At 29.8% G+C, this 16,736-nt stretch overlaps 3 protein-coding genes across 6 annotated transcripts in view; 2 read left to right on the forward strand and 1 right to left on the reverse strand.

The window, feature by feature from the left end:
• Nucleotides 1–10,914, reverse strand: part of LOC126770158 (titin-like) — a 76,252-nt gene extending 65,338 nt beyond the window's left edge. The window contains exons 1-3 of one of the 2 annotated variants that reach the window (XM_050489359.1): nt 10,436–10,914; nt 3,388–3,497; nt 187–404 (exon numbers count right to left, since the gene is read on the reverse strand). In XM_050489359.1, coding sequence (XP_050345316.1) covers nt 187–404; nt 3,388–3,497; nt 10,436–10,605 — 498 coding nt within the window. In that variant the 5' untranslated portion in view covers nt 10,606–10,914. The remainder of the gene's footprint in view (nt 1–186; nt 405–3,387; nt 3,498–10,435) is intronic. The other variant, XM_050489360.1, reaches the window with a different exon arrangement.
• An 862-nt stretch (nt 10,915–11,776) lies between these two features.
• Nucleotides 11,777–14,064, forward strand: LOC126770151 (fatty acid-binding protein-like). Of its 3 annotated transcripts, none has more exons than XM_050489341.1 (5): nt 11,777–11,846; nt 12,452–12,544; nt 12,630–12,799; nt 13,420–13,530; nt 13,818–14,064. In XM_050489341.1, exons 2-5 carry the CDS (start codon nt 12,475–12,477, stop codon nt 13,878–13,880), a joined length of 414 nt encoding a protein of 137 aa, XP_050345298.1. In that variant the 5' UTR covers nt 11,777–11,846; nt 12,452–12,474; the 3' UTR covers nt 13,881–14,064. The 3 variants fall into 3 exon arrangements, with proteins under 3 accessions (XP_050345298.1, XP_050345299.1, XP_050345297.1); XM_050489342.1 differs by lacking the exon at nt 11,777–11,846 and adding an exon at nt 11,863–12,134; XM_050489340.1 differs by lacking the exon at nt 11,777–11,846 and adding an exon at nt 11,863–12,130.
• An 870-nt stretch (nt 14,065–14,934) lies between these two features.
• Nucleotides 14,935–16,245, forward strand: LOC126770140 (ADP-ribosylation factor-like protein 6-interacting protein 1). The gene is made up of 3 exons (XM_050489326.1): nt 14,935–15,112; nt 15,232–15,603; nt 15,690–16,245. Exons 1-3 carry the CDS (start codon nt 15,095–15,097, stop codon nt 15,879–15,881), a joined length of 582 nt encoding a protein of 193 aa, XP_050345283.1. The 5' UTR covers nt 14,935–15,094; the 3' UTR covers nt 15,882–16,245.
• The last annotated feature ends 491 nt before the right edge of the window (nt 16,246–16,736 follow it).

Consider the following 16,736-nt stretch of genomic DNA (forward strand, 5'->3'; position numbering starts at 1 on the left):
GGGATTAACATTATCCCTCCAATAAATATAAATCTCATGTGTACGACAATAGCCCAAGAGGTCAGGACAGAATATGCGACGTTTACATCGCTGGGCGACTTCTATACCATTGAGCTTTTGAGGCTTAAGCTTTTCAGGTCTGAAACTTTTAAATTTCCTCAATTATAACTTTAAAATGTAACTTGCCTCAATGCCAAACAAGGCTTCAAGATTGCCAATCTCCACATGCCTATCCTCCATCACTCTTCTTACATTTTTCGTGGCAGATGAGACGGTGCAAAATTCTCTCATCGTCGGAGGAGGGGGCGGGGGGAGTGTGTCGAGGCGGGAATTGTCCAAATATCGAATGCACACGTCATTGACGCGTGCCGTCACTGCTTGCATTAATCGGAGGGCTACGTACTCTGCAAAAAAAAGAAAAAATATTAAGTAAATTATAATTTATAGCAACTGCACAATAAATAAATATTTGTCATATTAGATTTTAAGCCAACGCAGTTCGTCCAACGATCTAATGGTGTATTACACCATAAAGATCAATCTACTGTAAGAAGAATTATTATTATAATTAATTAATATATATTAAATAGAATATGTATTATTTCTAATATTTAATTATTATATCGATATTATTTGGATTCTCAAAAAGAAAATAATAAATTAAAGTTTGAAAAAAAAAACAATGTCCAATCCTTATCAAAATAAACAGTTTAGTTAAGTTACGCGCATAGAATTACTAATAAATCTATGACCTTCTGTGGTTAAGTATGCCTTTCAAACTAAAGCTCTTGCAATGCGATATAATGTAATAAATGCAACTAGTTTTGCATTAACATTGCATTTATATTTAACCTTATAAATAACTAGTGAATTATTCCATACAAGAATATGAAATTCAGACTTGTCACGTCAACAGTGTAAATTAAAAGCGGATGAAACTCCGAAGGGCTGCTACATACACACATATAAAGTAATGATATAAACTTTATGTATTTATAATCACATTACAAAAAAAACGACCTCTCATTTATTAGTTATCTACATTACACGTCTTACTAATGTCTTAAATTTAAAAAAGCAATCAAATAAACGAGTTTTTCAAATCACAGAAACTTAGCCACTTGCTTAAATAGTGCACAAAGAGTGCCTTCGGATAGCGTGTCATTTGTTTATTTTAGACTTCATTAAAACCGGTCCTCGTACCCACACGCATTCAGCAAGAATTGCTATTCATTTGAACCGCCGTTAATAACTAATATTAAAACCAAACATATAAATTTTAAAACCGATAAAAACAAAACAAATTCGCTTTAATAATTTTAGTAAACGTCCTTATTGCAAGGCAAACATTTTTTTATGTTATGATTGTAATGGTTGCCAATGGTTGCCAATTCCAATGGTCCTATAGGCATTAACGGTGTAACAAATATTAACCATTCTTTACATTGGCAATGCGCCACAAACATTGGGAACTAAGATGTTATGTCCTGTGCCTGTAGTTAAACGGGCTTCATGAGTTCTTAGCTCGAGCTAAGAACTCATGAAGCGGATTTCACCCGAGCCCGCAGCGGTGGTGGAACAGCTGTTTTATTTCTAAACTTACGAGACCGCTGTTCTATTCGGTTACCGCGGACGTCGCAGTTGCGGTTATCACCCGCAAACTTGGCGGGCGAGTATCGTAAGACGATTCTTAGCCTTACTCGCCATTCGAACCGGAAGGCAACAGTACTGAGTATTGCTGTTTAGCGATAGAATATCTGATAAGTGTACAAAGCCCTACCCACTTAGTACATTCGGCAATGATACTGTATGAAATCACTTCGTGAAGAACCACATACCGTATTACGCAATTTCGATGCGGGTATACTTTTAATGTTTATATGAGTATTCCTCACTGTTTTAGTAATGCTTGCATGTTTACTTTTATTTAAGCCTATTGTGCGTGTTATAAAATGTATTAACTTTTATTATTTAAGTAATTTTATCTTCTTTTACCTTTTACTGCACTGAATGTAGCGTTTGTGTTGGCAGCATATGTACAAGGCGTAGACTGAAAAGCAGCCTAGCTGAGACTACGACCTTTTCACCAAATTATGATATTGTTAACTCTTTTTTTTATGGTTTTGTACCTTAATTTTTTTGTCTTTGTTTCTTTTTGGTAAATAAAGTTATTTATTATTATTATATTATTATTATTATTATATGAGTAAATGTCTCGTATCACTTAATGACATTATAACATTGAATACAGTGGTGATTTTCGAATATGTTGTTATAGAATAGATTTAATGTATATGTATGTCAAAAGTTGCAACGAATTCACACTTTTGGTGCACGCTAAATTTTATTATTTTTATATACATATACCAAATTAAAAAATATATATATTTTAAAACTATTAAATTAAACGTATACGATAAGGTGATCTTCCGAACTTTGCTTGCTTATTTTAGTTCTCCGCTAATAATGATGAGTCAATGTAGGCGTGTCCTTACATTTAACGGTCAGTTTTGTGATGTAACCCAGTAGATAATACGATAACATTATGATATCACATATGTAATATACATAAATACAATAAGCATTGTCTTTCAACTATGGCAGAATTGCGTCTTAGAAGCATCTTGGTATCGTGGATAAAACTTAATATATTATGCATTGCTAATTTTTTTAAATATATGAAGTAAAGGAATCCTGTGTTCTATGCTACCACAATCACTAATTTTTATACCAAACTTTATAAGAAATTCATTCGTTCAAGCGATATTGAGAATCAAACATATAGAATGTAAAATATAATAAAATAACCTTAAGATCGAAAAGCTTCCGTCCTGATCATTACAACTATTTCCTCTCTTAAATTATTAAATTGGTTTAAAAAACGTAAATAATTTTCGCTTTAAAATTATTTGATTATAACATTATTCCAGTATGAAACAAAGTCGCGGGAATCAAGTAAACTTCAATAATTCTGAATGATTGATCATCATTGAACGTCTGAAGGAGGTCAGGTCAAGTAGGCAAAGTAACAATATTCGTCTTTTATGTATGAGTGAGCGCACATCGATCGGTCTAGCTCCGAAGTTACGACAAAGTTATTGAGATCGTAAAACGACCAAGATATTTTTAAGATACTTTCGCAGTATGTTTTTAAGTTCAGACGGAAACCTTTGATAGTAGTGTTGGAAACAAAAAATTGATTACCGTTTTTTTTTTCGATAATTCTACACTATAGTGGCCAAACTTTTAGTACAATTAATAAGATGACACGTGACAGAAATAAACTCCTCATTGCGTCAGTAACGATTCACCGAAAAAGATTTTTTAACTAATATTTACTTGTTAATAATCGAGCGAATAACATGTATTCTAGTAATATAATATTACCTGATTCGTCAGAATTATATCCAAATTCGTTGGGATGCTTTTTAGAGGCGACGCGGACTTCGTCAAGTATGATCCGCTGAAGTGGAGCCATCAACGTAAGAGGGCATTGTCTGGAAATAAAAAGTTTATAATAAATATACAACAAAAATTATTTAAAAGTTAACATTGTTTATTTTTATAATTCATCTAGTGCTCGGCGGTGAAGGAAAACTACGCGAGGAAACCTGGATATTATGTCGGATAAAATTCTGCCATGGCAAAGTCTGCACGTGTATCCACCAACTCTCTTTGGAGCGACGTTGTAGATACGTATCAAAAGGAGAGAGACTTTAGCCCACTAGTGGGACATTTACATGCTATTGCTTTACTAAGATATGTTTACCAAAGCCCACGCAAATATTCGCTACATGCCTATAATATTTCTCAATTCATCAAATTTCGTGTAAAAAGACAACTTGTTGTGGGAGATCATTTCGATCTTACACTTTTCAAACATGAAAAATAAAATTAAATCAATATGGGTTTTTTTTCATAGAAAACAGGATAACACTAAACCTATGGTTAAATATGACTAACCTCGCAATTACCCTAAGAGCCAGACTTGTAGCGGTGAGCTACACAATAGCGATAGAAATAAATGAAGGTTTTTATAAACCCTTTTCAATTGAACGAGAACACAACAGAAAATATTTTTATATACACTTATTGACATTTGGTTACATTTATCATGTATTTATAGAATAGAATAGGAAGGTGGACGAGCATATGGGCCACCTGATGGTAAGTGGTCACCAAACGCCCTTAGACATTGGCATTGTAAGAAATGTCAACCATCGCTTATAGCCAATGCGCCACCAACCTTGGGAACTAAGATTTTATGTCCGTTGTGCCTGTAATTACACTGACATCGTCAACGTTAGAAGTAAATATGTTTACACCTCGGAATCGATAGTTATATTTTTTATTTATTTTCACAATCCATTATTGTACAGTTACTGTACGTTACAAATTATTAAAAAAAAATTTTTTATTCATTACAGAAAGAGGAGAATCCTTTTAAAAGTACCTACTGTGCCTTAGGTGTGCAAATAAAACATTGATAATAGTAATATTCATTAAATGTATTCTTTCGCATTTGCCGCCATCGTAATAAAAAGTTTTTCTGGTAGATAATGCGTAGTTAGCGTTAAGTTTGCCTTTTGTTCCATACATTGATTTTGGGCAATAAGCATATATTAATATTTATTAATCTAATGTTGAAAAAATCTCTATAAAATATCTCTTACAAACATGATTCAGTCTATTATCTTTCTAACGGTGTGAAGGCGTTTTGTGTGATTGGTTGTTTGTCAATGACGCCAAAAATACCGATCGAATTCTTAGGGAACGAATAGATGTTCAATAATACATATGACACTTTTTTATTCTTAATGAATAATAAAAAGCTATATTTATGTCTAGTGAAGCCAGGTTAACAGTTAATAAAAATATATAATACTGGGCTATTGCGTCAATTTTAAATAGCTCTGCTAATTGATTATTGAAATTAAGAAGATATGATAAGCACATTGTTTAAAATTTAGACTTAGCGATTAGATTTTAATTCTAGATAACTTTAAATGTATATTTACTGGTGAGAGCTTTGTGCGAGCTCGTCTGGGTAGGTACCACCCACTAATCAGATATTCTACCGCAAAACAGCAGTACTTGGTATTTTTGTGTTCCGGTTTGAAGGGTGAGTGAGCCAGTGTAATAGCAGGCACAAGGGACATAACATCTTAGTTCCCAAGTTTGGTGACGCATTGATGTAAGCGATGGTTAAAATTTCTTACAATGCCAATGTCTAAGGGCGTTTGGTGACCACTTACCATCAGGTGGCCCATATGCTCGTTCACCTTCCTATTCTATATAAAAAAATCTACATTTCCGTCGCTTCAAAACGATGTAAAAAAACCTGGATCATCAATTTTTCGTTCATTGGCACGTTTATTAAGGTATGTTTAGGCAAAAAGATAACATTTATCAGATTACACAAATGGAAGTCAGATCTCAAACTAAATGTTTTCGCCTACACCGATACCATTCCAATACAGGTAACATCGGAGCATTCACAAAGATGAACAAAAAAATAAATAAACTGCGAGGCCGTTCACTCCGTATTTACTCGGAACATGTGTTAAATTTCCCTGTTCCCCAATCGAGTAGAGTACATTCACAAAATAAAATGCGGACGCGTACGTCTGTCTGTAGGATACATAAAAAGGTCAGTGATCTTGGCGGGCACTACAATATCTAACGAAATCCTGACACTTTAAGATCAAATGCTGCTGGCAACGATTATGGTATTTTTCCAAAGGCACTTTAGCCATTGCAAAGTATTAGAATCTTATGATATCATTTAATGTGAATTGCATTGAGCTGTTGCCAATTATACTGGTCAACACATAAATATAAATGCGATGATTAATTTAAACATGATGTATTTAATTTACTTTAAAATAAAAATACCAGTTTTGTGGCGACATTTCTTATGTAAATTATAAACTGAAAGCAATAAAACGATCGCATTTATAAAATTATATTACTTTTAAGAATTTATTTGGTCTGGAAATATTATCAACAATTAAATGTGAAAGTTAGGAGGTGAGTCGTCCATTGACTCTGTCACACTATCGTCGCATCCGTACTTCCCACGCGGACGCGCGTGCCAATTTGTGCAACGGACATAAGGGCATTTTCATAAAGACGCCAATCATATTATATTGTCTTAGCCACAGGTCACCTACATAATAATGCATCCGTTGTCAATAGTCTAAAGACGACGCTCCTATTAATATGGACTTTGTATCGTATCATTTCCTGATTCCCCGCGATGGATTTAGCATCAATGAAATGTATTCCGGTAGACCGGTACACAAGTTGTATACTTGCCACACAAATCCTCGATGATAAATATATCTTGCTTTTTTAATCTTCGACTAGGTACATTAAAAGCACAGAGAGTCATTATAAACAATGAAACTATACGATTTCACTTTCGAAACTTACACCTACGTAAAATAATACCTCACTCGATAGACGCTGACTGCTTGTAATGTTGTATATAATATGTAATTACATTCTATTCAGTCGTAATGACTATGGAAATGTATTTGATTTTTGTTTTTAAACTAAATGTAACGTCTTGATATATTATACAAATTTAGGTTATCAGAAAACAAAGAATAAAGTTGATTGTTATCAGTAAATTTAAAGTGATATCAACGCAAAAATAATAATATTGTAAAGACTAAAGAGTCCGATAGTATTCAAATTTACAAATTAATTAAATTTAAGCCCTAAGTCTTATCCAATATTTTTTTTTCATTTTTTTATGTATTATGGTTTAGAACACATAGTTTTTTTTTTTATTTCAGCCCAATCTGCTATAAGAAATCATATAAGCAAGAAAAATAATTTTTAAACTTCATGTAGACATGTAACCTAACCCGAGCCTAAATCCGGTCCCGAGCTAGGCGCTTAAAATGCCATCAAACAATTTTGATGTAAGATCAAGGAACTCTAAATAAAGGCACGCCTTGAAAGTGCGTACCTAATTGATGCCCTCGTTATTTGAATTGCCAAGTTTATCACACCTATTTTAAGCTTTAATAAAACGCATTGCCGGCTATTATACTTAATACTTCGTTACTAATAGTAAAATCTCTGTTATACTATTTAAAAAAGTGGTATGCCAAAAGCAAGATATGAAAACTTTAATTTGTAACTGTAACACACATACTATAAGTAACAAACTTGGTGATATTTAAAACTATCAGAAATGATAACGAGGTGGGTGAGAAAACCTGCTCTTTGATCTATAATTTAAAATAGCTTATAATATGCAAATTATTTAAAATATCATTAGATTAAGCAATACATAGACTTCTATAGTTTTCCGACGCAATCTGCTAATTTGTTCTAATTTTCCGTTTGATTAGGGTCATTCTAACATACTAAAAAGTATTTCTAAAAATTGATACGCGCCTTCAAATGAAATACTCTATTTAAGTAAAACTCCGATTGCTAGAAGCAAAACTTAATATTATTATTTATAAAAGTACACGATAATTACACGTTTTACTATGTTTTTAAGTCAAGATTTTATAGTCTCCAAGTATTTCCAGAGATACATTTGATACTATGCGTAATTTTCTTTTGTTTCACATATCTAACATCCCGAAAAATTTATTCATATTCAATCGCTACTGAAGGATATTTTGATTTATGTTAAGCTATCAAGTAACTTAGCCAGTAGCCTATACCAATAGTATTCTTAAAAGTTATATAACGACTTATTTACATATTCTCACGCGACCGCAACTTGTTGATTGGGTCTATTAAATTTCGCTGTTATTTGCAACTTATTGTTAGCCATTGTTATTGTTCTCGATCGCAGTTTTAGCTTTCCGACATTATTACAATGATAAGATAACGTAAACAATTACTCACGTGACCAGATATAAAATAATTCACAAAATAAGACACTAAAAATGCTATTCGTAGCTATTTCTTGGTATTTATATATGTGTGATATTATGCAATGAAGTATGATGCGCAAAGTCGTAACACGCTGTTTACGCTAACTTGCGGAATAAGTTGGGCTTAATGAACCATCTAGCAAATTACGTTTAAGTACGAACACCTCCCAATATTCCCTGTGTTAGTTTCATCTTGAAAATTACTATATATTTTATTCTCGTAACTCTCGCGTGTATTATTCTACGCGAGTGCGTAATGTATACGTAATAAGAATAATGTGAAACTTTACAAATATTTTAATGGTATAATACTTACATAATTTAATGTCAAAAAATAATTACCTTTCTAAAGTAGACATATAAAGTTAAGTGAAGGGAAAAAAAAATTAAACAATCTTAAAATCTTTTCAGTCTAGTTAACTTTAACGATTAGATAACATTTGTTTGCTATTCTCTATTTACGTAAGTATTGTTTTGCGCGCAAACATATGAAGCTAATTTAAATGAAACATAAAGCCCATTGTACATTTTAAATTGTGACTTTGTCACCAAAAAAAAAGTATTATCAATAATATAAACATACAAGTATATTAAAAATATATATAATCATCATTCGCCTGTCCAAATACCATTTATATGATGTCGGCGTTGTGTAAGTCACTCGAAACAAGGACTTTTACGACTGGCTCCAACCCTCCTATTGTAGGAAATAGAAATTGCCTACCCAGGTTATCGACGCGCAAAACACTAGTAGGCTCTAATAATACAAACATATGAAGTGCGGTTAGCTATTTTTACTCTGCCGAAATCGTAAAGCATTAAATAACAATATATAAAACCATTAAATAATTTTCCTCGTAAGAAATCATCACGGAAAATCTAATAATAACAATTGTATGAGGTATACATGTGTGTCATATTTACGAGCGCGGTTGTGTGTATCTGAAATGACTATAAATCAGCACATTTACAAACAACGAAGGCGTCACCTGCGGTTGTGATCACACCGCCCAGGATGAGTAATACATGCTTTACTCAATCTCTGATTAAATCATTGTACAAGTACTACCATACTAAATATCTATGTGCTTTCCTTGTAGACAAGCTATTAATTAAAAATGAAGAATTATTTCTTGACACTTTCCTTCACACTTGAACAAATATTTTATGTTTAAAGAGTAAATATTATGAGTTATTGTAATTGGTCAATGCCCTTTTAATTTCTAAGTGCAACTTGTATGGAGTTGCATTTGTAAAATTCACATTGCACACATTAAATAAGATAGAATAGAGATTTGGATTATGTTAAATTGAAATTAGAATAGACATGCCATTTATAATTCCACAATTTCATTTAATTATTATTAGTTGACTGACTGATGTGATAAGGTAACACTTATTGTAAGTAATGCAGCGAAAAAATAATAACTTATTACATTTTCAGAACACTGCAATACATTTACATTTATAAATTGTATAAATAAGATATTTACTGGTGGTAGGGCTTTGTGCAAGCTCGTCTGGGTAGGTACCACCCACTCATCAGATATTCTACCGCAAAACAGCAATACTTGATATTGTTGTGTTCCGGTTTGAAGGGTGAGTGAGCCAGTGTAATTACAGGCACAAGGGACATAAAATCTTAGTTCCCAAGGTTGGTGGCGCATTGGCTATAAGCGATGGTTGACATTTCTTAGAATGCCAATGTCTAAGGGCGTTTGGTGACCACTTACCATCAGGTGGCCCATATGCTCGTCCACCTTCCTATTCTATAAAAAAAAAAAATACATTTCTTCTTTAAAATTGCTGAAAATTGTAACTTTATTTTAGTAATCAAATGCGAGCTACATAGAAAATAAATATTAAGCAAATCTCTATTGACTGTACTTTATTTATAATTTATCTTATTATTTTTATTTTTATATATGTTAGTAATGTGAATGTAAATATTAAACATATTTTATCAACATTACTGAAATCAATCTTGACTACTGTTACATTAGTACTATTCTCAATTTTTTTGTCTTGTGTATTGGAGAGTAACATAAAAATATTATATGGAAATGTTTATTGGGTTAATCAGTTTATCTTAATAATTATATTTTTCTTTCAGATTTTTTAATTAAGTACGAAACATATCCTGAAATAAATATAACCATTATGTACTTTTTAAAGACGAACATAATAATGAATTATTGAATGAATTATTTTTTATATTTTGATTTTGTGATTGTAGTTTCAACTACATTAGAAGTGATACAATGATAATCTAGATAGTCTTTAGTAGTATCAATATATTGATACAACATTTCGTTTTTAAATGAAATAATGTATAAAACACTATGTACAAAACACACATACAAAAAGAAAATATATCTGAAAATACATGCAATTTTTATATATTATACAAGATTCCCTTATATCATTTAATAGTTAATTTAATTTAATATTATACCAATAAATAGAGGCCTAAAATTTAATATCAAATCTCATAGTTTCTGAATATAAAAGTACACAAAAAAACTTACTTTTCAGTCAAATACTGTGTGGTCCAGTAAATTACTTCTCCCGGCAACTCCGCCTCCGTAATTGTGTATCCCGCGATGTTCACAGGCAATTGATCCTCAGGATCAACAGTTGCCGCAAAATTCTCAAAGAACACTCGATACGTAGTCAAATAATCGTCTTTATCGCCCATTTTATAATATAAGGTATAGTTTACTAAACAGAATAAAACTGAACGAAAATCATCAACAATTTCTTGTTTTGGAATATAGAGTCCGCTCGGGTCAAGTAATCCTAACTTACCAAGACACTATAAAAAACTGAATTAAACTTAAAATAAGAATTACTTTTTCTCCTTAACTAATCAAATCCTTTTTAAGTCAGTTTTATATTTTTGATAAAATCAAAACACTCGAATCACATCTCGCTCACACACGTCACATAGTACAATCCATAGTCATATTAAGTATTATTATAGCTATCAGCTTTAACTATCACTTCCACTACAGTTTTACTGCACGGGTTTTATTGCGTTAACCACTGCGTTTTTGTCGCAGATCTTTATGTCGTTCACCAGTGTGAAATACGACTGAAACGTTCATTATAACAACTCTTAAAGCTTGAAATTAAATATTAAGTTTGAAACAACTTCAAATTGCAACTAATATGAGATATTAATATATAAATATAGTCATTTTCTATTTATTTAAATAAATCAGAAATTGCTGACACACAAACATTGTATTTTATTCTTTTTGGTCGTTATCCTTACTTAGTCGAATTTTAGGTTTTAAAAAGCTTAATGATTTTAAAAACTTTTTACATTTATAATATTATTTTGACACTAATTTAAATAGGCAAAAAATTTTTACATTTTGGTATAGTTAATTCTTTACGAATTTTAATAGTATCGTAAATTACTGAATTTCTGATCTTATGACAAATTAAAAAAAAAATTTAAGAGTAGTTATAAATAAAATTACAATAAATAATTAATATAATTAAAAATATAATTTTGGGATCGGAATTACAGTTCAAGAGGGTAATGGTGCAAGCATTCGTTCAACCATTCCACGCGTTTATAATTTGTACAGTAGCTATTTTTATTTATATATATTTAAGGTTTTATATATTAATAAATTGGAAATTATATTTGTATCTCGTAATTTATATATGCGATTATATGGATATAAATAAAAATATCGTAAATTCCAAAAAGTATACATTTTTAGTCTCGAATAATATTTTTTGTTTTAATGAAATTTATTAATATACTAGCTATTTTTTGTCAAATTGAAATTAAGTAGACACAACTATTATATTTTCATACATACAATGTCAAATGACCATAAACAAATATTGATAAACGACCAATCGGTAATCAACAACAGTCAACAGCAAACACAAACAGTTAATTAACTTTCTACGGAAGAGGTAATACCGTAATATAATAAAGTAACGAGTAACGACAGTGTGATAGTATAATTGTTATTGTTAAGTTGCAAAAACAAGAGCATTAATATATTGCACTTAAACAGAATATTTATACTGCACCTGTTTTGTATCTTAGATTTCTCGTTTGCCTTTTACCTACTTGTTTTCATTTCCTCATAAATAAAGTATTGACTATATACACCTAAAAAAAGTAATTAGGAGAGATAAGTTTCAATTGTAATTAGAACTGGGCTTGAGGCATTATAGTTTTATATTATTTACAGGTAGGTACGTAAATATTCTCTTTGTCTTTCAATTTAAATATTTCTAAGAAAAAAAAAACCTTGAAAAATATAACGGTTAAGAGGCTGAATAAATTTATAATTATTGCTATTTAATTCGTTATCAGGCATCTTTCATCTAAGTAATCTTTGTACGTGACCAGCTTTTAAGTGATAAGTGTTATCTTACGGTATTGATTAAAACAGTAGAGTACTGTTATTAGTTTCAATCAGTGCATTGAACTCTACTTTTATAACATTGAGAAAGTGAATGTTGTATAACTCTAGTCTTGATTTTTAATAATTATATTTCATTGCTACTAGGTATCATATTAAAAAATATAAAAATGCCATCAATTCCTGGAAAGTACCAACATTATAAAAATGAAGATATTGATGATTACTTCATAGCAGTAGGTAAGTGGTATTTATTTTATGCATAAAAAATTAGCACAATATAATGGAAATATTTATAAACTTTTAAATCTTTTTCATCATAAAGGTGTTCCTTATATTGGAAGGAAGATGATGGCAATGTCATCCCCTCTTATGGAAATAACAATGGATGGTGACAGTATGGTAATTAAAAATTCATCTTTGCTTCGAACAGTAGAAACGAAATTCAAATTAGGCGAGGAGTATGAGGAACGCATGCCTAATACAAGTATTAAGGTAAGATTATTGTTATTGTCAAATAATAATAATTAAAAATATCATATTATGAATTATATATAAAAGTAACAGCCATTAAATGTCCCACTGCTGAACTAAGATATACATAAGATGAAATCATACTTTTAAAATTATAAAAAGGTCTTATATATGGTTAATTTAAACCTACACTTGGATATATGTTGATAAGAATGTTGCATTTTAATGCAATTAAGGTTAATTAATAACAGCTTTAATTTGTTATCACCACATACAAAAATATATAAATTGAATAAAGAAAAAAAAACTGCATGTATAGTATAGGCATGAATCCATTAAGTATTATAATAAAAAAAAGGAGTAGTGTTTGTTTTTATCATTAGTTACTTCTCTTTTCAATATGGAACAATGAAGAAAATATATATTTTTTATTGTTCTACCAGATTGTTTGAACCTTTTAAAAATATAATTATTTTTATTTAAGCCCCTTGGTTAAATTGTTATTAAGTTTCAAATCTTCTCCCTAACATTAGCATGGCATTTTGGCCAGCAATGGAATATTTAACAGCTTACATACTATTTACTTAATTTAAATTTAAATATGATATTTATATAATTATATTTTATTGTAAATGTTTTAGAGTGTTACCAAACTTCTAAATGACCATGAACTTGAAACTTTATCTACTATTCCTGAGAATGGTGCAAAGTGTGGGAGACATTATTTATTTACAGATGATGAATGTATTATTGTGAGTATAGTTTTATAGCTTATAATACACATTATTATGATATTACTGAGAGAATACTACTTGACACTCTTTTACTATATAATTTTATTATATAAGTAGCTGTGCTTTGCTTCACATAGTTTAAAAACTTTAGACTTAGAAAATTTCATGTTCTTGTAACATATAAATTAACAGCAGTGACATTTTAAATCTGTAATATATATTTTTATTATAGTACTGATAGGGGTCTTAGGGCATAAAAAGAAATTTGTAGGTCTTGCATAATCTAAATTTCCTTATATTTTCAGACTTTGACCCATGACAAGGCACAAACTCCAGGTAAAAGATACTTTCGCAGAGTTACTTCTTAAACCAAATGGACTTTGAATTTTATAAAAGAATCTTAAAACGAGTATTGTTCGGATAATATTATTGATTGTATTGTTGTTTAAAGAAAAGACAATTTTATACATATTTATTATGTTTATAAGTTATATTTTTTATTGTTGTAAATTTTTCTAATTTTTTAATAAACGTTTACATTTTAAAATGTAATCTTTTTTTCTGTATCAGTACCTATTATCTTACACCTGAATATATTAATAATAATATCTAATCTAATTATTCAGTTACATAACTTTAATTTTTACGACTATGGAATAGATTATTGACACTAATTGGTGTGTGCACTCAATTATCGGCGTTTTAATGTGGCATAAACAACGAAGTATTATGTCTGTGTTTATTGTAGTTGTGATTACTCTTTTTTATAAAATAAAAAACAATGGAAATTACATCATCTACTATTAAAATAACACTTGCTACTTGAATAATTTCAAATTCAGTTTTGCCGGTTTTTATGTCAAATAAGTGTTAATAGTTAAATAAGCCTATGTAACTAGATTATATAATACTTATTAGTTTATACTAATATATATATATATATATATATATATAAGTAAATATGTTGTATATTAAAATAATAGCATATAATTTTTAGCGTAGCGCCAATAATAAAAGCCACTTATTGCACTCTATAGAATCCGCTTCGAGAATTAATTAGTGCTTTTTATAACCCTATAATTAAATTACATATTTTGCAGAAACTAAACGCCAAAGAGTAACAATCACTACGTTTCTAATAACTACTTATCTACAATTTATTGTTAACTTTATAGTACCTCTACTATATTAGAGGTACTATAAAGCTATATTTTATAGCCATGCTACCATAAATTTAGAATTTCTAATTTTCTAGTCTATATAATAAAAAGTAAGACGCATTTAAAATGTAAAGGGATACACGATTCCATTTCTTGAGTTTATTCATATTCATTAAAAAAAATAGATCGTGTAATTTTAATTTAATATTTTTTAAAGCTCGTAATACTCGAATATGAAAATGTGATTGTCATAATTTCTTTGTCTTACTTTGACAGATAGTAAAAAATCTAATTTGAATCTTGGTCAGTCTGAGCGTCGTCTTTTCCATTTTTTACTGTTTCTCATTTGTACTATTCATAGGAGTAATCTCCAATATAAAGTAAAAACCGTTTTGAACATTCGTTTATAACTTTCTACCAAAATGGCAGAATTGGTTCAGGTATTGACTTTATTAAAAAAATATTATTCCATTTATACTACATGGTGCGCTATTAAAATATTTAAAATAATAAATATATTTTAATAATGTAAGTTATGAAGTTGAAATTTGTATTTTAGGATCAGCAAGTAAAAAAAGTGCAAAGGCTTTTGGAAGGTTGGCGCATGGCTCTTTTACCCTTAAAATCGGTACTATTATGGGAACAGCAATGGCATCCTTGTGCTATACTTGCCTCAGTGTCTATTTTATTTTTATCAATCTGGCTTATGGATATGAACACCCTAGCGACATTTGCAGTTGTTGGGCTGATACTAAATTTCGTTGACTTTATAGTTCCAATAATATCCAATACTATTTGTGGTCCAAATTCTTGGACAGGCCAAAAGGAGAAACTTTTTGAAGATATTTGTAGAAGCATTGTAATACATTACAACAAATTATTAGGAAACATCAAAGCATTTTATTCGATGCGAGAGAATAGTCCTTCAATGGTAAGTTTTGTGTTTTAAACTGTGCTTTAATGTTTGTTACAATATGCTCGCCTATGTGAATATATTTAACTTTTTTTAATTTTCAGTATTACATAATATCAATCAGCATGCTGTGCACCTTGGCATGGATGGCTTCGTCCATAAATAACATATTCCTGCTGTATATATTTTCTACAGTTGTTCTTCTATGGCCTGGTATTCAGCAGAGAGGAATTTTCAATACACTTATGTCATTAATCAATAAAACACCAAAAATTTCTTCTTTAAAATCAGATTAGTTACTATCTGCATTAAAGTTTAAAATTAGCTTTTTTATCACAGCTAAAGCTTTAAGGTCTTAAACCTTATGATCTCTTTTTATATTTGTGATATTTAAATATTTCTAGGAAGTTTTAAACCTACATATACAAAAGTATCTAGAAATTGTTCAGGTGTTGCTTATTTAGTAGATACTTTATATGGTAATGGCTGTAGTGTGTTAATATTTTGCTGTTTATATGAAAGAAAGCATTCAATAGTAAGTTTTGAATATTGTATTATAAAGTGATGTACGGACTGGTCATTGTTTTAAGTTTAAGCTAAGCTAGTTCATTGTGAGCTATAAATTATTTTATTTGGGTTAAATAAAAATTAGTAATTTAATATTTTTCGTTTTCTTATAGTTTCCCTAAAGTTTGAAAATTTTCAGTTATAGAATTGGCATATAAAATTAAATATTTGTTATAAACCAATTGTATATCAGAGATAATGCATTATTTACATTGTCATAACTCTTACTTAGTGTTTTCTGACTTTTGATAAAGCAAGTATTGTCAACAAACAATACAATATTATAAATACATTTGAAATAATAAGGAAGTACATTTATAATTATATAGACCTAAAAAGTAGAAAAAGAACCAAATTACATCCTTGCAAACACATTTTTTAATACAGATTTTCAGATGACTAGAATGAAAACAATTTGTTGAATTTTTTACTTAAACTTGAAGAGCTTTACCTTTAGTATTGTGTTTTAGGCTATGTGACAGCTTCACCTGTATTACATAATCAAATGCTTTAGATAGTGGTTTATCCAAAGCTTTTGATTGCTTTGATAAGCAATAGCCAAAAACATTTTGTGATTTCTTCCA

This window comes from Nymphalis io, chromosome 8, assembly GCF_905147045.1.
Source record: "Nymphalis io chromosome 8, ilAglIoxx1.1, whole genome shotgun sequence".
In the NCBI taxonomy this organism is placed as follows: Eukaryota; Metazoa; Arthropoda; class Insecta; order Lepidoptera; family Nymphalidae; genus Nymphalis; species Nymphalis io.